The sequence below is a fragment of the Protopterus annectens genome, chromosome 6.part0 (genome assembly GCF_019279795.1).
Source record: "Protopterus annectens isolate FY-2018-M chromosome 6.part0, PAN1.0, whole genome shotgun sequence".
In the NCBI taxonomy this organism is placed as follows: domain Eukaryota; kingdom Metazoa; phylum Chordata; order Ceratodontiformes; family Protopteridae; genus Protopterus; species Protopterus annectens.
Window position 1 is genome coordinate 864,950,654 of NC_056737.1, and position 27,441 is coordinate 864,978,094.

The 27,441-nt window shown below is 40.7% G+C and overlaps 1 protein-coding gene across 1 annotated transcript in view; it reads left to right on the forward strand.

Annotated features, from left to right (window-relative positions):
- The window catches only part of LOC122804583 (cyclin dependent kinase 2 interacting protein), a 304,009-nt gene that overhangs the window by 222,125 nt on the left and 54,443 nt on the right, over window positions 1–27,441 (forward strand). Inside the window, exon 4 of the mRNA XM_044074535.1 lies at window positions 15,302–15,431. Coding sequence (XP_043930470.1) covers window positions 15,302–15,431 — 130 coding nt within the window. The remainder of the gene's footprint in view (window positions 1–15,301; window positions 15,432–27,441) is intronic.

Below are 27,441 nucleotides of genomic sequence, written 5' to 3' on the forward strand. Positions count from 1 at the left end.
CTAGCTTTCAGTCCAAATGTCTTCTTGGCCATTTCCTTCTCTAATAATTTGTTCCCAACAACTTGATTCCTTTGCCAGTTTCCTCCTGTAAATTCCAGCCCCCTCTTGCCTAATCTGTGCATCTCTAATTGCAGTTGTCCCTATCGGCAGAATCTCCTTTCCCCATTCCCATGTTGGCTTAGTTCTTAGTGTACTTTCTGCTACTTTAACGAATATAATATTCTGCATAATTGCTAATGTTCTTTGTGTTTCACTGTTGCAGTCCTCACATATGGGTTATCCGGCTCCCAGTAGCCCTCAGTCGGCCCAAATACCAGAGTCTTTGGTATATGACATCTGCTGCCACCTGTTGTAAAACTGATGTCAGTACGTTGGGTATAAAGGGAGGCAGGCAACACCATTTCCTCAGTTTTGCTTGCCGTGGAGCCAGAAGCAGATGCAATTCGCACTAGTGCCGGTTGGCCGTTTAACTTCGTTTTGCTTTCCGACTACCAAGTTGAAGACGCCTTCAGATAAGTACCCTGTTGGGGATCCTCTTTTCTTGCTTTAACGAATGTCAGATAAAGTTAATAACTGTCTTGCCTGTGGAAAACAGATTCTGCACCGTGATTTCCATTCCTATTGTATAACTTGTTTGGGCCTTGAGCACGACGTCCCGAACTGCAATCTCTGTGCTTCCTTTAACCCACGTACCATACACCGAAGAGCTAAGATTTTGTATAAGCATTTCAGAGTCTGGCCTAAGTTCGTCGGTATGGCGTCTTCTGGTCCCTTGACTTTGGATCTTCCTAGGAAACGCAAAGACAATGACTGCGACATACCTAGGGTTAAATCTACTGACGACGCAGCGGTGAAATTGGTCGTCAGCACAGCAGTAGTCAGTGAGGCACTTTCGCAGCCCCTGCAGTCTGCAGATTTTCAGCTGCAAGCCTCTGCCGAGACTGCTGCTATTTTGTCTTCAGACTCTCCGCCTGTCACCGCCTCATATGGGTCCAGGGCCGCTTTGCAGGCTTCTGACGCCTCTTCTTTTCGACATGAGACCAGAACCAGACCGACTACCTTAGCTCAGGCATCTGCAGTTGCTAGGCCTCCCGAGTCCCTCCGGATTGCTAGTAAACCTTCCAGCCATAAACCTATTCGCAAGCAGGCATCTGCCTCCCCTCCTGTACCTCAGTCCCAGTTGGTAAAGATGGCTGGTGATCTTCTTTCCCTGATTAGGGGCTCTCACCCCCCCTTCAAAGAGGGCTATGGAATTATCTCCTGGTGTTTTGTCTGGCTCAGATTCTGAGATTTCCAGTATGTCTGCTGGTGAAGAAGGAAATTCTCAACTTTTTTCTGGCATTGAGGATTCTGATGCTGAGGACTCTATCCCTTCTGCCTCCCCTCCAGAAGATTTTTCCTTTGGGGATACTTTGAATACTCTTAGGGAGAATTTTAAATGGGAATGTCAGGATTTTCCACAGTGTAAGAAAAGAATTAGGGAATTTTTAGATTTGCAACAGTATAAGCCTCTGGCTATACCTCCAGTATTGGAAGTCACGGATGATGTCTTCATGGAAAATTCTTTAACTCCTAATTCTGTTCCTCCTGCCCCCAGAAAATCGGATAGATATTACAGGGTTCCTGAATCTCATCAATTCCTTTTTAGAAACCCTAGTGCTGATCCAGAAATTATTTCTCAAGGCCCCAAGGGTGTTAAGGCTACTATTGCTAGAAACCCTGTCCCTTCTGATAAGGAATCTAGGGCCTTGGACAGGTGGGGTAAAAAAGTCTGTACTTCTGGAACTCTTGCCATTAGATCCATGAATTGTCTTTTTCACATGCTTAAGTATCAGAAGCATACGTTGGAGGCTATTAAGGCTAAACTTGGATATATTCCTTCCATGACTGAAAACAAAGATTTACAAGACTTAATGAATTCTGCCACTTTAGTTAATAAGCATTCACTTCATTGTAGTTTTGACACTTTGGAGGCTTCCTGCAGAGCAGCAGCCACTGGTTCCGTAATTAGAAGGCATGCTTGGCTCAGGGAGCAGCCTCTTTCTGAACCAATTAAGTCTAAATTGCTGGATGTTCCTTTGCACAAGGATAATCTTTTTGGTAATAAGGCTGAGAAGGTACTGAAAACGTTGGAGGATAAGGCAAAATCTATGCAAGCTGTAAAAGATTTTCTTCAGGTACAGCCTCCTCGGTTTAGTAGGCATTATCCTTCCAAGAATTGGTCTTTTCCCTGATCCTGGCAAGCATGTTCGCTCTAAGCATAGGGGTTTCAGATCTTCCAGAGGGCAGGCTTGTGCCCCTCAAAGGGCTAAACAATGGCATTCTTCTTCTGCTAACTTGGGGAGTTCTACGCCAGCTTCCCAAAGCAAGCATTCTCAATGACTCTAGCCTTCTTGTGCCTACCTCTATGGACCCTGGGTTTCCTTTGAGGGGGAAGGTTAGCCAGGTTCGCAGAGGTATGGTCTACCATCACAGACGACAAATGGGTGCTCAGTATAGTAAACCAAGGTTACAAGTTTTACTTTCACACCTTCCCTGTTTTACAAGGGTACCCAGACATACCCAAAACTCTCAAGGCAGAGGTAGAAACTCAGATTTCTTCTCTACTGACTATGGGGGCCATAGAGCCAGTTCCTGCAAATCAGGCAGGCCTAGGTTTTTGTTCAAGGCTTTTTCTGGTAACCAAGAAAGGGGGCACCCTATTCCGGATCTGTCCATTTTAAACACTTTTCTGATGATTCCCAAATTCAAGATGCTCACCCTTCAACAGTTACTACCAGTGCTGGGCAAGGATTCATGGCTGGTAACTTTAGATCTCAAGGAGGCTTATCTGCACATCCCAATAAGGGAAAGTTGCAGGCAGTTCCTTTGCTTCAGGGCTGGGGAGCAACACTTTCAATTCTCTGCATTGCCTTTTGGCTTATCTACTGCTCCCAGTGTTTTTACAAAGTGCCTGGCTCCAGCCATTGCTTTTTGCAGGCAGAGAAACATTCAAATTTATCCTTACCTGAACGACTGTCTCATTCAAGCAAACTCCCCAGAACAATTAGAAAAGGATTTGGATTTCGTGAAGAACATTCTCACTTCTTTGGGTTACACTCTCAACTTAAAGAAGTCAAAGTTGGTTCCTTCAAGGGAGATTGTTTTCCTGGGAGTGAGTCTGAATACAGCCACCCAGATGGTATTCCTCCCTCAACAGAAGCAAGAATATCTTTCAGCTTACTTCATGAACTTGGCAAGCATGACCCAGCTCTCTGCAAGGCAATTCCTGCAAGCACTGGGGTTCATGGCTTCATGTATTTTGATGATCCCATATGCAAGGCTGCATATGAGAAAACTTCAGTGGTACCTCAAAAATCTTTGGTGTCAACACACAAAGGACTTAGACTTGATTCTTCCCCTGATTCCCTGTCTACAAATGGAGTTCCTCTGGTGGGCGACAGTCTGTTTTCAGAACAAGGGTCTGCCATTCTGCCCACCGCTTGCCAGCCAGACTCTCAGCACAGGCGCCTCAGATGTTGTATGGTGGGCTCATCTGGAGGGAAGGGGCATACAGGGGACTTGGAGCACCCAGCAGTTTCATCTGCACATAAACTTAAAAGAATTGATGGCAGTGCAGCAGGCCTTGATGGCTTTCAAGGACCTATTCAACCCTGGGACTATGCTAATCAGGACAGACAGTACCACAGTCATGTGGTATATCAACAAGCAAGGGGGGACTCACTCTTACCCCTTGTGCAGACAAAGCATGAGACTGTGGTCCATAGCAGCATCCATGGGCTTACATCTAATAGCCCACTATCTTCCAGTGAGGCTAAACTCCTTGGCGGATCATTTGAGCAAACCTGTTCTGGATCCTCACGAGTGGCAACAGAACAGGGACATTTTCCATCACATCACTCATCATTGGGGCACCCCACAAGTGGATCTTTTCTTCTCTCACACCAGTCATCTCCTTCCAACCTTCTGCACCAGGGAGTTTCACAACAAAGTTTGGAGGGTGGATGTGTTGTCCTTCCCATGGACACGTCTCTCAGTTTATGCATTCCCTCCTCTGCCTCTTCTTCCCAGAGTGCTGCTAAAGATAAGGGACGAAAAACCAAAGACTATTCTGATAGCTCCAGATTGGCCCAGGCAGCAGTGATATCCCCTCCTTCGCAGCCTTTCCCAGGCTCAGCCTTGGCATCTTCCCCTGGTACCAGATCTGTTGGTTCAGGGAGGGGGAAAGTTCCTTCATCCTCATCTTCAAATTCTGCATTTAGCTGCCTGGTTAATACCTTAAATCTTTCCCAACAGCACAAGAAAATACTATGCAGATAAATGGAAGAGATTTTGCTCTTGGATGCTATGTAAAGGAGAAGACTCTTCTCATCCTTCTCTTTCACTCATTCTTGACTACCTAGCAGAATTGCTTAATGGTGGACTTTCTTTTTCTTCAATCAAAATTCACGCTTCAGCAATTTTGGCTCATTGTTCTTTTGAGCAACCCATTTTTCTCACCCCTTGATGAAACAGTTCCTGAGGGGAGCTAGTAATCTTAGACCTCCCAGAAGAGCTCCTACTCCTGCTTGGGATCTTAAGTTTGTCCTGGAAAAACTTACTCTGACTCCCTTTGAACCCAGCTGCATCTGCAGATTTGAAGTTTCTGTCCTGGAAGACTGCTTTCCTTTTAGCTATCACTTCAGATAGAAGGGTATCTGAGCTGCAAGCCTTATTGGTAATAGAACCTTTCATTATTTTTGACTCAGATCGGGTTTCTCTGAGAACCAATCTCTCCTTTATGCCTAAGTTAGTTTCCAGTTTAACCCTTAACCAGTCTATTCACCTACTTACGTTTTTCAACAATCCCCAAAATAAAGGGGAAAGGATTCTGCACTCTCTTGATGTACATAGACAGCTGAGTTTTTACTTATGACTAAATCCTTTTGAAAATATGAACAGTTATTGGTTAGTTTTGCTCCTGGGGCTCAGGGTAAAGCTATTTCAAAACAATCCATCTCCAAATGGATTGCTCATTGTATTCATTTTTGTTATCTGCAGCATGGAAAGGTTCTCCCTCAGGGTATTAGGACCCATTCTACTAGAGCAGCCTCTACCTCTGCAGCCTTTCTGAGAGGTGTGCTTACTAAGGACATTCTAGAAGCAGCTACTTGGTCTTCTGTCCGTACTTTCACAAAGCATTACAATCTACCTTTGTTTTCTAAATCCAGAGCTGGTTTTGCCTCTGCAGTTTTGCAGAGCCTCCTTACCAACCCTTAATCTGTGATACTTCCTCCCCCCATTGTCTTCGTACTGGGCTTTGGGAATCAACCCATATGTGAGGACTGCAACAGTGAAATACGAAGAACATAGTACAGTTGTGTACGCTTACCATAAATGTAGATGTTCGAGTGTATTCACTTAACAGCAGTCTTCTAAACTCCTGCATATTATCCAGGTATTCCCATATTTTCTATTTAGCACTTTTACATTTGCTTTTCTTCTTCCATGAAATGCTCCTTATTCTGTAATACTTTTTCTTAACCTTTGTCAGTCCCTATAAACAATTATTTTTTTTTCTTAACCACATCTCTTCTTTTTTATTTCTATCCTGTTTTTAAAGTCCACTTTAATTTTATCCCAAAACCTAGCTATATTTTTCTGAAGAAATTTCTATCTTCTCTAATAACTCATGAATAATTTCCACTACCCAGTGTCTCATTTGTATTTCTTTACCCTGCATTTTTATTTTAGTTGTTACTGGCTCATGATCTGAAATAGTTATTGGATGCATATCAAAACTTTCAATTAAATGCACATGATCCTGTGAAATTTAATTTCTTTGTAGCCTAGCCTAGTTTTTGTACCTTGGGGGAATAATGTACAAATTCACTGTGAGCTCCTACTACTGAATTCACATCTTTCATAGCAATTTTTTTCATACATTTCTTCAAAAATCTACCCTGTTTTGTTATATTGACCCTTAAGGCCCACCAGATATCTTCTCATGGTTGCAGATCAAATTTCACTCCCCACCTATAAGTAATATTCCCTGCTGAAATCTAATTATTTCTCCCAGAATTTTCTTAAGCTTCACTGTAGCAGTTTTAAGTTGAATATAAATACACATCCGCGTAATCATCCTCCCTTGCCAGTAGCCCCTTACTACTACAACTCTACCATTATTAATTTTTCGCTCTTGGAGCCCTCCCTAGTAATTAATGTAGTACTCCCCTTTTCCTTTGTCCCAGATGTTTTTATGAGTAACCATCCTGAAATCCTTTCTTTATCAAATTCACATACTCAGTTCTTTCCAAATGTATCTCCTGCAGCATAGCTCTTTGCACTCTTCATTTTTAATATAACACTACTTTCTTTTTTGTATATACCCGTGAGACCATTCACATTAAAAGATAGTAGGGAAAGTGTTGCCATTATGATGAGTTATTCCCACCTGTTATATATAACAGCTTATTTTAAATGTCTAGTTTCAGTTTTTGTGTTACATGCATACACTAATGTTTGGCAGGTTGAACTTTTATACAGTTGTTTCTTGGCATATCCACTTGAACCTATGTCAAATCTTACAAGACTTTTTGTTTTAATGAAAACACTCAAACAAAAAAAAAACAACACCCCAGAACACCCCCATAACCTATTAACTTAATATAAACACACAAAACAATGTACATCTTCAAGTAAGGAAGTTTAACCCTCCTAATATGAATAATTGTCACAGACTGACAGCTGCATGTACAGGCTTGAAATGACCTATAATGAAGGTTATCCATGGTGAGACACATGGTAGAGCATGTGCTTCTATTTATATGACGTTCTGTCTGTCTTGTCTTTATTCTTCTCCCAGATGTAGAAAACATTTCAAATACTTTCATGAAACCTCTTTTAGCCACTGAGATAAAAAAATGTTCTATTTTTATTGCCCTTGATGGCTCGTCTCCAAAAAATAATAAGAACCAGATACATAGTTGCCTTCAGCTACAAGCTTCTCATGTTGCATTGTGAAAATTTATTTTTTAAAAGAAAACTTGTCATTACGTTCATTGTTCTTTTATTTAGTTGCTTCCACTTAAAACTTGTTGTTAGATCAAGCCAAGAGCCTTAATCCGGGCGTTCCTCTATGCAAAGTAAGACAAAACATGTTTGTTTTATTTATATTATGCTTTTGTCCAGGCTTTCTTCTCTTTTTTAGATTGCAGCGCCTACATTTCTTAACACTGAACAAAAAGAAAGAAGAAAGAAGAAGGAAAAGGACACCTGTTTACTTTAGTATCCGTGTTACACACAAAAATAACTGAAACAAACTTTACTTTATAACTTGTAGTATTTGTCATGTTTCATAAAAATAGTGTTAAGAACAAAAACTGCTTTTCTTAGTTACCTCTTTCCTTCATCTTCCCCTCTCCTTAATGTTTTTCCAAATATTCATGGTATGAAGTAGGGCATATGCTTTGGAGTCCCCTACAAGTTTAACATAGTCAAAAAAGTCCAATATTTCCAAGTTTTCTTGTTCTACCATATTTCACAAATGCCACCGATGCTTTGTAATCCCACATTTATTCATTAATTTCTAAGTTGCTGTTTTTCTTCCTGTTGATCTCCATCTCCCAACTACAGTATCTGATTCATTTCCAACATTTTCCTGGTTCTTCTAGTCAATTCCTGTGCTTTTTTCTGTCTCTGTCAAGCATTTTCCTTTGGAACACTGGAAAAGGTTTTACTGGCATAATCTGTCTATAAGCTTTATTATCAGAAGAATAAGAAACAGAATCCCCTTCTGTTTGATAGCTCACATTTTGTTGGACAAACTTTTATGTTTCCTCCTTAGCATGTTCTGCATCCAAAAATTATTTTGACCCTCCAGGAAAAGTATTCAGAAGATAACTAGATATAGCAGTTTGAATCTCACACCTGTTTCTCAACAATTCCAATTGCTGCAATAAATTTGCTCTTCTGCCTGATGTACAGTGATTAATCATTTTCCATAAACACTATACTGTCTCCAAATTTTAATACTTTGTCCTTCTACCACAGTGTTGTCAGAATCTAATCTTTCTGCTGGCAAGGTTCCATCAGTACTACTAGAGGTATTGGCTGCTTTCTCATGGCCAGGTTTACAGCCTACACACAATGTGCCCTTTCAATTAACTCTTGCTGTGGAATACCAGTCCAGTTACTTGTTTGTGGTTTCATAAAATTAATACAGTTTGTTCCATCCAGTTTCTCTGGTATGGCAGAACATCTTAAGTATTTCTTACTTGCTCTGACCTCTATTTCTGCCATTTTTTGAAAACATCTCTTTTGGTCAGCCTCATACTAAGACTGGAGTCTGCTTTTTTCTTCTGTATTTGGACTGTTTTTGCTATACTCCACTTCATCATTTGCCTCACCTTTTTGGTGTATACAGTCTCATACTAAACTAGGATTTCCTTCACTAATGCGTAATATTTTTGCAGTTTTATCAGCTCATCTGAATACCTGTTTAAAGCTTCTTCCATTTTTCCAGCCTTTTGGTGTTTGAGTTGATATACTCCTTCAGTCTTTCCTTTATTTTAATTAACTCTAGGCACACTTGATTTATAGATTACTGGAAGTCATGTCTTGCACCAAAGTTGAAGCGTGAACTGCAGTTTGCTGAACAGTTGCAAGACTCTTCCCAGCCAGTGTTTTCTCCTCCCCTTTTGAGTTTGATTTTCTTTCAGGTTCTCTAAATTTCTTCTTTGTCAGCATTCAGGCAGAGCACGTACTAGCCAGTAACTGAAATTTACCCAAAAAGACAACTTCATCGACTCTCTTTTCTGAGTTTCTGTTTTCATACCATGAGAGCTGAAATTAAACTGTTAGTATATACCTATCTTGGAATTTCGTCCAGCAGATATTTTTGAGGGATCAGTTGTATGTCTATATTTTATGGTATCAGTCTTGCCTATATGCTGCATATAGAGAGATGGTCTTCTGCAAAATGCAGAATGACCAAAAGTGTACACCACTGATGCAAGTCACTGGAACTAAACTGTTACAACTGCCTCAAATAAATAAAGTTAAATAAATAAATTATTAAAAATCAGTGTGTTTGCTGGGCACACCTCCCACACCACTGCAGTGTTAAATATAGCAACTCCAAGTTAGCACATTAGTGGGGAAAAGGAAAAATACCCTTATCCCACTGTGCACTAGTTTTACAGAAAATGCAAACTGCACACAATAAAAGCAATGCAACCGAACAAAACAAACTCTTTCACTTTTGAAGTACACTGGCATACAGAACATCCTCCAGCTGTGCCGTTTAATCAAATTCATCTCAGTCAAATGCTGCAAAACAAATATCCAACCAAACTTGTCTTGAACAAAACAATGTCCCTTTTTCTTGATCATTTGTCAGCCTCTCCCTCATCTCCCAGGAACAAGTTCAGTTTTTGTACTTCCTTTCCTCATGGCCAGGTTTGCAGCCTACACACAATTTGCCCTTTCAGTTAACTCTTGCTGTGGAATACCAGTCCAGTTACTTGTTTGTGCTTTCATAAAATTAATACAGTTTGTTCCTTCCAGTTTCTCTGGTATGGCAGAACATCTTAAGTATTTCTTACTTGCTCTGACCTCTATTTCTGCCATTTTTTGAAAACATCTCTTCTTGGGCAACCTCATACTAAGACTGGAGTTTGCTTTTTTCTTCTGTATTTGGACTGTTTTTGCTATACTCCACTTCATCATTTGCCTCACCTTTTTGATGTATACAGTCTCATACTAAACTAGGATTTCCTTCACTTCTGCCTCATATTATTGCAGTTTTATCAGCTCATCTGAATACCTGTTTAAAGCTTCTTCCATTTTTCCAGCCTTTTGGTGTTTGAGTTGATATACTCCTTCAGTCTTTCCTTTATTTTAATTAACTCTAGGCACACTTGATTTATAGATTACTAGAAGTCATGTCTTGCAGCAAAGTTGAAGCGTGAACTGCAGTTTGCTGAACAGTTGCAAGACTCTTCCCAGCCAGTGCTTCTTCCTCCCCTTTTGATGTTGATTTTCTTTCAGGTTCTCTAAATTTCTTCTTTGCCGGCATTCAGGCAGAGCACTTACTAGCCGAACAAAACAAACTCTTTCACTTTTGAAGTACACTGGCATACAGAACATCCTCCAGCTGTGCCATTTAATCAAATTCATCTCAGTCAAATGCTGCAAAACAAATGTCCAACCAAACTTGTCTTGAACAAAACAATGTCCCTTTTTCTTGACCCTTTGTCAGCCTCTCCCTCATTTCCCAGGAACAAGTTCAGCTTTTGTACTTCCTTTCCTCACTTGCTTAGAGAATAACAACTCTTGTACTCACTTTCTTCACTTGTCTAGAGGAAAATATTTTTTTTATTCAGGCATGCCCAAGGGTCAGCTCCCAGTGTTATCTCCTGTCTATCTGATGAATCTGGGCATCTTGGGGCAATGTAGCAATTGCCTCATGTGCACAGACAACCCTCTCCTCCTACCACCCAACACTACAACCTGTAAGAGATGCACTTATCTAGCCAAACTTGGAGGTAAAGCTCTCTCCAACCAAGACTGAACTTGACAGTCAAGAGGGAGAAGGTAAACACTTACACCACACCACACTCATCACATAGTCCCAGCAAATCTACGCCACAAAAAATCCACACATAGAAACACAAAAACATTTGCGGAGACCCTCAATAATAATCTGCTCAAGCAACAGAGACCTCCAAAGCAGGAACGCAAGCAACCTCCACCCCCCCCCAGCACAACCCAAATGACACATAGCCCACAGACTCAGTATGCCACTCAACCACAGCCCGTAAGGCAAAACAATGTACCCAACACACTACTCATAGGTGACTCTATAGTCAGGCACACTGATGTCCCACTCACCAGGCTAAACAAGGAGAAGGTTACTGTCAGGTGCCAGGATACGCCACATAACCCACGCACTCAGGTCACTCCACAACAAATACAAATATAAATATGACTCTGTCATTGTTCATGTTGGTGTGAATGACCTGAGATGTACCTCCCTGGACTACCTGAAAAGAGACATGGAAGCGCTCTCCGATCTTGTAGCCCAGGCAGGTGTGAATCTAGCCCTGAGTAGCATCCTGCCATCGCCCAGAATGACACCGCAGTACAAGGACAAAATGATTGACTTCAACAATTGGCTAAGCTTCTGGTGTCAGTCTAAGGGGATCCAGTATCTGTCTGCCTGGGACAACATAGTCAACAGACCACAATGCTTTGCCAGAGATGGCCTGCACCTGTCACCCCTGGGATTCCGGATACTGGCTAAGGCTCTTGCCGCCCCTGTAGTGCCTTTTTTAGGCAAGGTTGAAATGACAAATTCACCACCATAACAGGAACAGGCAAGTAAAAACTGAGGGCAGTGCTACTCAATGCTATAAGTCTAAATCTCAAAATGCACTCCCTCGAGGCACTCCTTAAAATGGAGAACATCAGTATCTGTGCAGTGACTGAGACCTGGTTCAAGTCTTCAGAGAGTACCCCTGCATTACCAGGCTATAACTCATACCACACTTTTCGGCCACCTAACCTGGACCGGAACACCAAAGGCAGAGGTGTGTCCATATTCATTAAGAATATCCACACCTCCAGGCTAGTTGCTCAGCATAATGCATCCGAAGTTAGCCAAGTGCAACTAACTATGGGCAAAACTGCAATCCAAATTGTAGCTTGCTACAGATCCCCCACTATGCCCCAGGATTCCCACTCCTCTTTTCTTGATATACTGGAAAATATCAGGGTTTAACCAAACACCATAATAATGGGCGATTTCAACTACCTCACCATTAACTGGGAAAACTACTCATGTAACAACTCCTTCGCTCAACGCTTTCTGGGGTTTATAAATTCCAATGCCCTGGATCAGCTTATCCACACCCCCACCAGGGGCAACAGTATCCTAGACCTAGTCATTACCAACATGAGTGGCCGGTGTTCCACACCTGAAGTCAACTCCTCATTGGTCAGATCCGACCATAAGCTAATCACCCTAGATATCCACATCCCGCCCCCGCCCCCCATTAAGGAAACCACAGAAAAAAAATTTCTCCAAAGCCAACTTCATGCTTCTTAAGACAGAAGTGGCGAACTTCATGACACCCATGCAGATGGACAATACAGTTACGACTGCTGAATCCTACACAAATGCACTGTATAAGCACTTACATGAGTGCATGGATCGTGTTATCCCATACAGAACCAAGAAGCTGTTCTCCATAAAAAGGAAGGCAATCTGGTGATCCCCTGCCATAAACAAACTCTACAACAGAAGGAAGAAACTTTTGCAAAAGAGAGTAAAATCCCATGAGTGGAGGAATTCCCTGGTCAGCCTCGGTAAGAAGCTGAGATCCCTTATAAGATCCTCCAAAGCGAGCTATGAAAACAAAATCGCCACTGATTCTAGGGACAACCACAAAGCATTCTATAGCTATGTCAAGAATCTCAATGGCAACGTCCAGCTCTGCTCTGAGTTACAGCACAATGGCACGAAAATTACAGAACCAACTGATATTGCCAACATCCTGGCAGATAGGTTCAGTGCTAACTTTACCCCCCTCTCACCTACTAAAGGGCCCATATCTATATAGGAAGAATGCAGAGTCCCTGTAATCACAACTACGCAGGTAAAAGCTGCACTCATCACAACTACGCAGGTAAAAGCTGCACTTTCTAAAGCCAAAAAGACAGCATCCATGGGACCGGGCAACATCCCAGCCTGCGTTTTACATGCACTTGAGAACAAACTGGCTCCCCACCTAAGCACCATGTTCAGTCATAGCCTCACGTCAGGCTTTGTGCCTGCTGAATAGCACACAGCAACAGTTATCCCACTCCACAAAGGGGAAGCCACCACTAATCCCAGGAACTATCACCCTATTAGCCTGACGAGTCTGGTCTGTAAGGCCATGAAACGTATAATCATGGAACTCATGAACAAAGACATTAGTAACCTCCAAACTCTGGACCCCACCCAGTTCGGGTTTGTGAAAGGCAGATCATGCCTCTTGAACCTGATCGACTTCTTTGAGGCAGTCACCAAAACCATAGATGAGGGTAAGGTGGTTCACACAGCCTATCTTGACCTCGTCAAGGCTTTTGACACCATTACCCATTCTGGAATTGTAGCTAAATTCACTAAACTAGGTATAAATCCCTACGTCACAAGATGGGTTGCCAACTGTCTCTCTGACAGAACCCACACTGTAAAAGTTGCAGACTCCAAACCAGTGACAAGTGGAGTACCACAGGGTTCAGTCCTGGGCCCTCTCCTGTTTGGTATCTACTTCTCTGAAGTACAGGCTAACACAGAAGGCCTTTGGCTTACGAAGTTCGCAGATGACTGCAAACTAGGAGCCATAGTCGAGTCCCCAAATGATGTAGACATCCTACAGAAGGGCCTCACTGAGACAGATGCCTGGTGTCAGAGCCATGGCCTCAAGCTCCATGCCAAAAAGTGCATTGTCATCCCCTTTGGTAAAAACTCTGTACCCATGAACTACCACATAGATGGCAGTCTACTTAACGCCTAATGTGTGATAAGAGACCTTGGGACCTAGGTGGACAGTAGTCTCTCCTTTGATAATCACATCACCACAGTAGTCAGGAAATCCCTCTATGTGACACACCTCATCACAAGAGGGTTCTCGTCTAGGAACAAAGAGGTCATTGTTCCCCTCTACTTGACACTCATTAGACCCATTTTAGAGTACAATGCCCCTTTTGGAATGTACCTCACAAGACATCTGCAGCAGCTGGAATGGCCATAGAAGTACCTCACAAAGAGGATTACTAGCCTCAAACAGATGCCCTACACTGACCATCTCAAAAAACTCCAGCTTTACTCAGTAGCATATCGCCTACTCCGAGGTAATCTCTGCCTAACATATAAAGCTATGTCAAACCCAGAGCTGTTGGACATGCTTCACCTAAAGAAATCCCAATCCTTCCAAGCTATACGCTCTAGGGACCTAAACCTTATCACCGCAATAAACAGGACATGCTGGAGGGATAGATTCTGTCCCAGAGACTTCCCATACTCTGGAACAAGCTACCCATCTATGTCAAGCAAAGTTCCTCATTAGCACTCTTCAAGAAAAATCTTGATGAGTGGATGGGAAATAGGAAATACACCCCAGGGATCATTTCTGTGGCTCTACTCAACAGGGGCACAGGAAAATAACTTTCTTGGGTGGCGTACGCCAGGGAACCTTGGCTAGGCTTACTTAGGCCCTTGGGCCAATAGCCTAGTTACCTACCTATGAACCTAAAGGCAGTCTTGGAGGTACCTACCTATGAACAGAAAGGCAGTCTTGGAGGTGTAAAATTCCGGGTTCCTATTATTTAATCGAAGACACAAATGATCTCTGCCTGGCCTACAAGGCCTCAATTGATCCTGTCCTAAGTGAATCCTGCAATATCACAAACACTTATACTGAAAAATGTAACCTTCACTGTAAAATAAACTGAATGTGCTGGAGTGATAGATGTACCTCTCAAAGAATTTCTCGTCGCTGGAATAGATTCCCCCTTTATGTTAAGCAAAGTAGTCCACTCACTCAGATAGACAGATGACCATAAATACATCACTGTTCTCGCCCCAAAAATCCTCATGGAAAAGGTAGCAAGTAGTGGGAATTGCAGTGGCTCAGCAACAAATGATCTACCTAATAAATTGCCTAGTAACAAACTATGAACCTTTTCTGTCCCCCTAAAAAGAGAAAGCATAAAAAGCCTCATCATTACTCTTTCCTCCCACACTAACAGCAGTTGCCGGAGTTACTCTGTAAACTTAGGTTGCCTGGGTCATAGTCAGGGATTTATTTCTGAATGCCAACTTAGCTGGCTGTATCTGCTTTAAGTTAATTGACTGTAACTATATTGACTGGTGTTGCTCTAACTACAAATAGTAAACTGTTCTTTTCTTAGCAACTAGTGATACTGATAAAGTATGGACAGATTTGTGACAATATTGGCTGATAACACGTCTTATTATTTAACTAGGGTATCTTATTTTATCATGCCCCTTTATCTAGGTAAAAGGTCCAGAAGAATGGGTAGCTAGATGGGCAGTCAAACTAACAAAGTAAGTCTGTTTTAGTGTCTTTTCTCCCTTGGGGATTTTCTTTTAATATTTGTCAAATACGTTTAGCACATGTATGTATTTATTTATAATAATATTTTTGTTATGTAAGATCCTTTTGGTGATGCACAATATTAAAAATATAGTCATTTTTGAATTGTCATGAAATAACTTTTTGTTCATTTTTTCTTTTTTCACATTTTGCAGGCAAAACTTGTTTCAAAAATGGAAAAGCTATGCTCTGCTGTAAAAGGGATATGTGATTTAGAAGCATACCATCATGGAGATGCAGCGCAAGAGATATCTTTATTTCATACATGGCCTATGGCTTACTTCAGTATGTAAATTATTATTATTATTTCAGCATGTACGCATAAAACCATAATTGTTTTGTTTAATATTCTTCTTCTAGCTTTTTAGGTAAATATGATCTGGAACCTTTTCCAACACGTTTTCTCACTCATGGGTTCCATAAAAGCTATGTTCATCTGTAGTATTGTATAGGCCTGGGGGAACAGATGTTAGCAAGTGTTACTGGAGCACAGAATGAATCAGTTGTGTGCGTTATTCCTTAACTCTAGAGGAGATAATATGCTTGATTATGTATTTACCAGCAATCCTCAGTTTTTCCAAGATGTTAAAACAACAACTCCTCTTGGCCAGTCAGATCATAGAGCTATACGATTTGATCTTAAGTTTAAGATTATTACTAGTAAACACAGGCAAAAATTTAATTTTAATCATATTGATTACAGTCATTTAATAGGTAGTATTGATAGTAAAGACTGGACTTATATTGTTGTATCACAGTCTTTAATGCATATGATCAATTCCAGAATATTCTTTCAGTGTTAAATTACATCCTGTATAAGGAATAACAAAGGATCTTTTCTTAAACACCTTTATTGAGTCATCACTTGTGACACAGACAAAATTACATTTATACAGAAGTAATAACATTAACAAACATTATACTTCACATATACTGCTATATGTCATATAATCATATAATCTAAGCAACATTATATAAATTATTCAATTCCTGCCCCTTTTTTAAACAAGAAACATCTTTATTAGACCATCACTTATGACATAAGCAATCATACATTTATATAAATGAAAACAAACCACACCAAGACAATCCTAGTTGTAAGCATTTTACATCACAAACCATACTGGCACACTCCCAGTTGCAAACATAATACATCACTTATAATTTACCCAATCATTTTCATTCAAACATTACATAGCACGCTTAAGTCCTGCCTTCTTTTAAACCTCATTCCTCCCCTGTATGTATTGTTCCCACAATTCCCATTGTTTCCTATGTAGTTTGCTCCTACCCTTTTCTAAAGATCTCAATTCCAGTTGTTTTATCTCTGTTACTATATTCACTACTTCTATATAGTTGCTTTAGATTCTGATTTCCATTTTCTAGTAATTTTTTTTTTTTGGCCGCCAGCATAATTAGACACAGCAAGGCCTTACCATGTCAAGGCAATTCCGATTTTGTATCATAGCTCAGAAAAATCATCTCCCTTGTCACACCAATCCGCCCACCGAGCATCTCTGACAGTGAATAACAAAGGATCTTATTCTTTTTGGTGGAATAAGAACATACATAGATTGTTTAGAAAAAAAAGAAGAGAGAATTTAATCCTTCTAAGAATAAGAAAATGTATAGTCGTACATTAAAAGATTTAAAACTTAGGATAAGAGATGCAAAAATTAAATATGAATCAAGATTGGTTCATGATACAGTAAACAAAAATTCTTTTTATAACTATATAAATTCTCTAAAGATAAATTCTGATATTCCTAGAATATTTAAAATAAATGACTGCTATTAGTGACCTATAATTTCTAATGAGTTTAATAAATTTTTTGCTTTCAGTTTTAACGTTGGGACGTTTTATGGAACTGGTTGTTGGCATTGGGATATGAATGACAGATGCTTTGTAATTTCAAAGCAACTAATCTTAGATGTCAACAATGGGACCAAACTGGATTCCAGGAATACTGTTAAGAAACATTAAGACATTATACTTCCTGTATTGCATACATTTTGTAATATATCTTTATATGAATGTAATGTACACAGTGGGTGGAAAATTTCTCACATAATCTCAGATGTTAGTCCAGTCGCACCTTCATTTTTACATATGGGTTCAGAGCTGAACCTCGGCTCTGACTCAGCCGATTTACAAGCTGGAAGACTTCTGGTTGGCTCTTGGCTTAGCAGGTATCCCATGGTGCACCAGTGCAATCCCTAGATCTCGTTTGCCACTTCGACGAGTTTGGATGTGTTTCTCTTGGCTCTGGCTAAGTCCTTTTCAAATTCTTTACATTCATAGTGGATATTGCATATTTTGTGTTATTTAGTGTTATCTTATAGGCTTTTGCCTAAGTTGTCCTTGTGGACTTTTTTGACTGTAGTAGTATTAGTATCCTGTGTGCCAGTTAGTTAGGCGTCGTTGTGCATTTTGCCTAGGTAGAGAGTTAGTTTTGGCATTTTTTTTCCGCTCTTAATCAACAGGGGCTCCTGTTGATTTATTTGTACTGCTCGGACCCTTTTGGTCTCTGACTGTTAACTTGTTGTCTTTGGTGGGGATCCGCTAAAGTGATATAAACAAAAAATCTTTTTATAACTATATAAATTCTCCGAAGATAAATTCTGATATTCCTAGAATATTTAAAATAAATGACATTGCTATTAGTGATCCTAGTATAATTTCTAATGAGTTTAATACATTTTTTGCTTCCAGTTTTAACGTTGGGACTTTTTATGCAATTGATTGTTGGCATTGGGATATGAATGACAGATGCTTTGTAATTTCAAAGCAACTAATCTTAGATGTCAACAATGGGACTAAACTGGATTCCAGGAATACAGTTAAGTAACATTAAGACATTATACTTCCTGTATTGCATACATCTTTATATGAATGTAATGTACACAGTGGGTGGAAAATTTCTCACATAACTTCAGTTTATAAAAAAAGGAGGAACAAAGTACAGACATATAAGTATAATGTTTCAAGAAATGCTTAACTGAATTTTTGAGAATAACAGGAACAGATCTTTTTGAATTGGCATGGAGCACCATGATTTTATTAAAGGCTGATCTAGGTTAGCAAATTGAATCAGTTTTTATGATACTGTTATTGAAGCATTGGATTTGGGTCTGTTGCCTGAGGTAATATTTTTAGATCTCTCAAAAGCATTTGACAGCTCATCTTTTGATGTGATAAAAACATGTCTCAAAACATTAAAAGTTAATGAATACATAGCAAAATGGATTATGATTTGTGTTTGTAACAAGGTACATTATTTAAAATTTAGATGTGTTATCTAAACCATTTGTTGTACAATCTAGAGTACCTCAGGGTTGTGTATTAAGATCAATATTATTTAATATAGTCTTTTCTACAATCCTAAAGAGTAAAGTATTTTGGATATGTAAATATTTTGGATGATTGTAAATTGGCTTTATTATACAAGGAAAGAAAGATTGTTTGGCATTAAATTGCTATATGTAAACATTGACTGGTCAATTCCTGTGGGACTTCAGTTTAATAATGAAAAATGTAGTATTACACATTTTACTAATGCTTTAATACATTATACAGTCTATTTATCAACATCACTGTTGAAGGAAGTATACCATTATACAGACTTGGGAATTAGAATTTCTTCAAATTTATCTAAGAGCACAGTAGAATAATTTGTAGTCAGACAGCTAGTCAGACAGTGAGGAAAATGGGATATTTAAGAATTTTAACAACATGTAAGGAAGAGTGTTTAACTACTGTATTTACATTTTTTATTAGACCAGTATTATAGTATAATAGTGCTGTGCGTATACAAAGGACCAATTAAAACATTCTGGAGATACACAAAGAAAGTTTACAAAAAGAATAATCTCTGTTAAAATATGGGTTATAAACACAGATAAAAATTAAAGCTTTATTTTTTAGTTATAAATTAGTAAGAGGAAAGTTAATACTTGCTTTTAACATGTTTCATCAACCTGTTTTGCAAGCAATGTTTAACATGGAAATTTTTATGTGCGTTAAGAAATTGAAGCATAGTAATGTGAATTTTCAAGTTCAGTTATGTAAAACAAAGAGCAAACACTTTTATGTAATTAATGTTACGGTAAGGCTATGGAATATTATAACATTAATATACAATTAAGTAGTAATTTGGAAATATTTAAGAAGTCTTTAGATAATTGGATGGGAAAAGAGTATGTATTCCATATTTGAATGAATCAGGGTTCCTAGTTGGCCTTCAGGCCTGAAAACTGTCAATATGACTTATGAACTTATCCCCTACCATCACAAGCACAACTTTTTAAGTTTTGTAAATGAATCAAAACCAGGAACCAAGCAAACATGATCTTCATTAGAAGCAAACAATCAGAACCAAACAAATGAAATGGTTCATGTCTACATGGTTCCTGGGTTTGGTTCTTTGACATGGTTTTGGCTTTACTTCTGCCAGGATTTACTTTTGTTTACCAGTATTTTTGTTGTACACCTTTAAGATTAATGAGACACCTCACCAACAACACTGGCATATAGGTTTTACTTTTGATTATTCTAAGAGTTACCTAAATTTCAATAGTATTTTGAATGTGTTTTATAAATAACTTTATTTATTCATCATATTACTAGTTTGTAAAGTGAACTTCCATATATTAATACCTATGAAAAAAGATCACAATGACACTCTCCAATATCGCATACATGCATTGTACATAGTTTCCATTATAGCTGTATTTTCTGTTCCTGTGCATTGAAACTTACTCATATATTTTTTCAGTTCCAGCTAATTTACTTATTTTAGTCCTTTATTTATTAATTTGTATTAATTAATTTGTATATATTGCTCCCAAATGCACCATTTATTCTTATGAAAATTACTTCTTCCATCTTTTAATGATCCCATCTCTGTAAGTTTTTTATTTCCTTTGCAGTATTAAGTATTTCATTTACAACTGGTTTAATCTTTGATTTCCACTTTCGCGTAGTTTCTTTTTTGACTGCTAATTACAGTAAAACTTAATAAGGCCTTGCTATGTCTTGACATTTCTAAACCTAGACACCAAACCAGTAGCATCTTCTCCTTAGTTAATACACAACTGGGATTCAGAAATTTTGTATTAAACTAGTATCACTTAAAAATGTAATGGAACATCAGTTTTACAACACAGAAGATGTATGGACAGGGTGGACATTAGACACAATGATTTAAAAGAGAGGGAAAACTCGGAACCCAGTACCTTCCTCACAAAAAGTAACTTGCCAACAATGCAAGGCTTTAGTTCTCTGCACAACCACTACACACCAAGGATACTTTTTACATTGTACCTTAAGTCATTGAAAAAACTTTGCATCAAAACCTGGGGGAAAAGCTTCACTTCCTGTACCCTTTAGCATGGAAAGCAGCTCCTTAGCAACTCAGAGCTTTAATGTCTGCTCCACACTGAATGAGCTTGTTTTGGGATGTAGTTTGAAAACTATAAGAAGTATCACTCTCTTAATCTGGCAATATTGGCAGTAATAGTTTGTGAGGTACAAGGAACAGAACAGGTACAAAATCGGGAACAGTTGTGAAGGGTGGAGGTGTGCCTGATTGGGATGTGCAATACCTTCAGGACTAAACTGGGGGAGCATTAGGTGATATCAGGGAGACTTTAACTATTGCTTTGAAGCAGTTAAAATATTAATAAAGCAACAGGTGTGTAGCATCATAATGCACTTTCTTACCAATATGAAGAATGAAACTCTAATGTCTGGCATTATGGGCTGTAATCATTTGTGATTCATGAAGAACAAAGAAAAATAAGAGGGCACATCAGGGAGAGCCGACTTTCTAACATTAGACTTTCTTTTTCATCACTAAACTGATTCAAAAGCTACCTATTTGATAGAGAACAAGCTGTAAAATGGCAACAGTCTATATCCCCCATATATTCATAAACCTACCATTGTTCCCCAAGGCTCCATACTAGGACCCTTACTGTTTTAATATTTTCATCAACAACCTTCATCTAACACTCCATCAGGGGTCACTTGTTAAGTACACAGATGACTCTACTCTTATCTGCTGTTCTGAAAACTCAACTCAACTACAGCAAATTATTCAATCTGCATTTGCCGTCATTGAGACTTGGCTCCACAATAACCACCTGTCTTTAAACCCTAATAAAACCAAGCTCATAATATTCACCCCAACCAAAGAAAAGCACTCCCATTAACAAATCTCAATTCCACATATTCTCTATAAACAACACAAACTGAATTAGTCACCCAAACCAAACTGCTGGGTGTCACAGCTGATGAAAACCTTAAATTTGACCTGCACGTACAAAATAACATCAGCAAGACTCACAGAAAACTAGGAATACTCTAGAGACACAAAAAATTCCTCTCCCTCCCCACAAGACAAGTACTTGCTTCCACCTATCTACTTCCTTCTCTAGTCTATGGTGCCCCATTACTAACCAGCCTCCACTCCTCCCTCAAAACTAAACTAGAAATATGCTACAAGATCTTCAAATTTGCAACAAACAGCCACCACTCCACCTACCACTCTATAGCTCTTAAACACTAAATTGGCTAGACTTCCCACACTATCTTACTTCTCTTCAACTAATCACTACACACAAAATACTTACTAAACCACAGGACTGCCCTGCCCTAAATTCCTTATTCTCCCACTTTAATCCCAATAGATCCCTAAAATCAGAAAACCAACACCTCCTCCAAACTCGGAAACCTAAACTACCTGCTGGTCAGGTACTATACTCCTAAGTAATAGCTAAAACCTGGAACAGCCTTCCCTCAGTCATTTGGACAATGCAATGTTCTGCTTCCTTCAAAACCATCCTACATACCCACCTATGCTCCATATAGAACTGTAACTGTACTAAGTCTCCTCCAGGCATTACCTAAATCCTACTCCCTTTTTGTCCTTTGTACTCATATTTATATTTTACTACCATTGACCTTCTCTCCCAACCTCCATCTCTATCATTCCTACCTGACTTCCACTGGTATCTCTCACATCTTCTACTTGTTTCTTTCCATACTCATCATCCTTTTCCTCTCATATACTATTACTGCTACATCACCACTGCTGTAGTCTCTTAATATCTTCTTTTAAGCAATGCAAGTAATGTGGCAGAAAGATGCCCAACTCGGATGAGCATCTTTCTTGCGTATATTGTTTGGGGGTGCAGCATTTGAAAGTCCAACCGCCGTGTGAGCTCTGCAAGGGTTTTCTTCCCACGGCGCCATCTACAGTTCTGGGTGCTTTGACAGTTCTAGGCTGTCTCGGGGCTCCTCCTGTAGAGGTGCTCTGGAGGTGGCTCGTCTGAGCAGGGTGTGACCTCGGTTCTGAGGTTGTCTTTCTCTGTTCTGGGCTCTCATCCCTCTTCAGGCGGGCCTGCCTTCCAAATTATAGAGAGGGCTCTTAACTCAGCAGGCACGCAGTTGGCACCATCTCCATCGAAGTGTCACATCTACGTATCCTCTGGCTTGTAGCTGTCATAATCTGCTACATCGGGCGAGTGGGAACAAGAGCAGCAAGACACCCTGCTGCAGGGTATCTTCTCTTCAGAGTCCTTCTCAGGCCTTCCCCCTGAGGAGCCGTACCGTAAGAGATCATGCAAGAGGAAGCACCAAGATTCTCAGGAAGAATCTCTCACTGAGGGTACAGACTGTAATGAAGGGGAAGGGTCCCCACGGTCATTCCCTGAAGTCTTGAAACAAAAGGGTGATTGGAAGCCCACCAACCCTTCCTCTGAGGAATCTGTGTTCTTGCAGGCTTTTTGCACCTGACCTTCTACTTCTTGGGTGACCCCCACCTGCCGATGAATTGATCAGACTCATCGTGCAGTGTGCTTGGAAGGCCCCTGACACTATAGAGCCAATTCCCTGGAGACTGGACAGAATTCTTAATGCACCAGAAGACTAACCCCACTGGTCTTAAAGCTTAACGGTAGATCCTATAGTGGTGGCAGCTACCACAAAGAAGGTACTCGCAGAGGAGAGTCCAAATGTTCATCCTTCAAACTGAGAGTCTCAGACAATGGACAGATTCAGGAAGCAGTTCTATGCTTCAATGACCTTTGCCATATGGTCATTGAATTTCTTGGCACATTTTACCCATCTTCAAAGAGACCTGATCACTGAGCTCTCCGGCACCTTGGCAGAGGCAGTGTCTGACGAGGTACGCGATAAAGTTGCCTCCCAGCTTGTGACCCTAGAACTAGAATTGATCTCAAACTCGTCCATGTGACTTATTGCACACACAGTCGAAGGGACGGCCAGGGCAGCGGGTACAGGAGTTGCCATCAGGTGCCACACCTGGATGCATTTGTGTGATTTAGCGGACCCTTTCAAGTCTTCTTTGTCAATACTCCAGTTGATGCTACCTCGCTTTTTGGCCCAAAAGTCAGAGACACACTAGCCAGGTGTGAGAAGGATGGAAAGACCCTGTCTGCTGTGGGCGTGCATTTTTCTGCTCCTCAACGACCTTACTCCAGGAATCAGAGGAGTGGAAAATGTGGTTCAGGAAGTCCCAAGGGCCTTTTCAGGACACGTGTGCTGAGTTTTCCCCCTGGGCAGAAGGGGGAACTCGTCAGGAAGACACCCCTCCTGTGGCAGAGTGAGCCCGCATAACCAGGGCTCCAGAGATTCCTTGACTGGACAACTGTACTGGAAGCAGTTGGGGGAAGATTCTCTCTGCACCACATAGCCTGGCACTCAGTAACATCAGATTCCTGGGTGCAGACGGTAGTTACCAGAGGTTACCATATCCGGTTCGATCTTTTTCCAAGACTGCAAAGGTGAATCCCTGATGTTCCACCCAGTCAGAGGGATACAGCAGCACAAGAAATTGAAAAGTTGCTTCAAAAAAAAGAGTCAAGCTAACAGTCCCACTAGATCAAATAGGATCGGGTTTTTACTCAACTTTAGTGCCGAAAAAGACAGGGGACTGGAGGCCAATTCTAGACCTCAGTGTCTTGAAGAAGTTTGTTCGACGGACAAAATTCTGGATGGTCACGGTACAGCCTATCCTTCTGTTTGTGGAGAAAGATGATTGGATGTGCTCTTTAGATCTTCAGGACGTGTATTACCACATAAAGATGGACAAGCACTCCAGAAGATACTTCTGCTTCCAACTGGGAGCTAGTCACTAACAATTTTGAGCACTGCCCTTTGGTCTCACCACAGCCCCCAGGGTGTTCACCAGATGCATGGCAGTGGTAGCAGCTTACCTAAGACTACAAGGATTCATTGTGTTGCAGTATCTCGATGACTGGCTCCTCACCGCCCCCACCAGGCATCTACTTCTTCATGCCTGGACTCCATCCTATACCTTGCAGAGTCCTTAGACATTTTAATAAACAGGGAAAAGTTAAAGCTGCCACCCACGCAAAAGTTAGAATTCATAGGAGCAACATTCAACACTAGCTCCTGTATGGCTGCTGTACCTCATCACAGGCTGCAGAGGTTATGATCTCAGCTTTAAGTGATGCTCTTTCAAGACAAAAATCCCGGCTCACTTAGTCTTACAACTTTTAGGGTCAATGGCTGCCACGATCACTCTAGTTCCCCTGGCAAGGTACCATATGAGGCTACTTCAGTGGCTCCTGGAATCACAGTGGTCCCTTTTAATGCACTCGATGTCTTACCTAATCCGCATAACCAACCGATGCAAGCAGGACATAAATTGGTGGATGAAGTCAGAAGGGGAATTATGGAGTCGCCATTTCACCCCCACTCATCCCAAGGCTGTAGTGACCATGGATGCATCCCTGATGGGGTGGGGCAATTTCAGGGAAAGACAGTCCAAGGCACTTGGTCCCCCTCAGAGGCCAATTTGCATATCAACATCCTAGAACTGAGGGCCATGCTTCTAGCATTGCAGACATTTCAGTCGGCCCTCCCTTCAGGGACAATTCATATCCAGTCAGACAACATGTCGGTGGTCTTGTACATCAACAAACAGGAAGGAACCAGATCCTACCCATTATGTTGGGAAGCCCTAAGAGTGTGGCAATGGGTGATAGCATCCAACTGCTTTCTGATAGCAATGCACATTCCGAGGAATTCCAACCTGATTGCAGACAAACTGAGCAGATGTATGGTTAGACCACAGCTGAAGATAAAAATGGAATAATCCACGTCAGGATTTATTTCCTGACGTGGATTAAGTGATTTATTTCCTGACTTGGATTATTCCATTTTTATCTTCAGCTGTGGTCTAACCATTGGTCTTTTCATTTTTTTTCGCTTGAGGTGTATACCAGGTGTTTATCCAGCTTTTGTTTTTTTTCACGTGAAACTGAGCAGATGTATCCTCCAGCCTCATGAGTGGTCTCTCAATCCCAATGTAGCGACGAAGATATTTCGTCGATGGGATCAGCCTTGCTGCGACCTCTTTGCATCTCCCATAAACCACAAGGGCAGCAGCTACTTTGCCCTGTCCCCTTCCCCCCAGGGGAGACCCCAAGAGATGCTCTTCTACATGACTGGCCCCCCGGGACTGCTTTACACCTTTTCTCCTTTCCCACTGATCCCCCAGTTTTTGAAGAAGGCCCAACGGTTGAGAACCAAAGTGATCCTCATTGCACCTTATTGGCCCCGCCAAGTCTGGTACCCCTTTTCCTGGCCTCACCTAGTTCACCATCTGTGGACTCTGGACCCAACCCCTGACCTGTTGCCTCATCCACAAGGGTTGGTCCATCCCAACCTATACAGTCTCAAGCTGATAGCTTGGGTACCTCCACTTCCAGTAATTGCCAGGCAGAACAGTCTAGCTTCCCCAGTAGGGAAAATACTTCTGGCTTCCCATAAACCATCCACCAGAAGACTTTATCTTAGTAAATGGAACATATTTGTGTTTTGGTCTCCTGCAGAAAGAATTGACCCTTTTTCAGCCTCGATTAACAAGGTATTGGCATATTTATCAACTATATTCCAATCAGGAGCCTCAGCATCTACTGTTAGAGTTCATTTAACAAATGGTTTTCATGACCTTTCCTTAATGTCTCATCGCTTTTGCAAAACCTTCCAGAAAGGTGTTATGCATTTGAAACTACCCTTTAAAGAACCCATTGAACCTTGGAATTTAACATTAGTTTTGCAAAGTTTAACCTGTCAGCCCTTTGAGCCAGCAGCCACCTATGATATCACATTCTTATCTTGGAAGACCCTTTTCCTGGTGGCTATCACATCATCCAGGAGAATATCAGAATTACAGGCTTTGTGTGTGAAACTTCCATATATCATTTTTAACATAGATAGTATCACTTAGGACTAACCCCTCTTTCCTTCCCAAGGTTGTATCGGACTCAAATATTAATCAATCTATAGACCTCCCAGTTTTCTTCCCAAACAAGAGAGAATATCGATTACACTTATTGAATGTACACAGACAATTACGTTTCTATTTGAATAGAACAAAATCAGTTAGAATATCCGACCAGTTGTTTTTGTCCTTTTCAGGCACTCGACTGGGCAAACCAGTTTCCAAAGCTACCTTATTAAAATGGTTGAGATTGCATCACCTTGGTTTATGACCAGAATAAACTAAACCTATCAACTAAGGTCAAGGCTTATTGTGGCAAATCAGTTTCCACTTCAGTAGCCTTTCATTCTAGAGCCTTTATGGATGACATTTGTGGAGCGGCAACTTGGGCAACCCCGCATACCTTTATCACTCATTACAAATTGGACATGGTCTCCAGGGGAAGAGCATCCTTTGGCTCTATGATGCTCAGGAATATCCTTCCATAGGACTTTCTGGGACATAAAGTAGCTAGGGACTCTGTCCCAACAGTCAAGAATGAATGAAGATCGACATCAGATAAAGAAGTTATGTTCTTACCATAGCGTTCCATCTGTGTTGTCGATCTTCATTCATTCTTGACATCCCACTCTCCAACCCACTCCAAAGACTCCTGGAGGTTCGCGTCTAGTCCTGGTTTTGTAGTAGGGTAATTGCTCAAACAAAGCTTTTACATTTTATTTCTACTGGCAAAACTCGATCTGAGGAGAAGGGAAGAGAGGCGCTATGGGTAGCCTTAGCTCGAGAGTTTCTGGCTGACACGAACTTTTTACAGTGGCTGAGTTGGTTCCGAGGCCGGAACCAAGACCCAACAGTAAAGAATGAATGAAGATCAACAACACAGATGGAACGTTATGGTAAGAACATAACTTCTTTTTACCAGCAATTTAGACATGCAGATTAGCTGATAATTAGGTATTTCTTCATTGTGGCGAACAAGTCTCTAAAATGCATTTCCTACAGTGACAGAAACAGTCCCT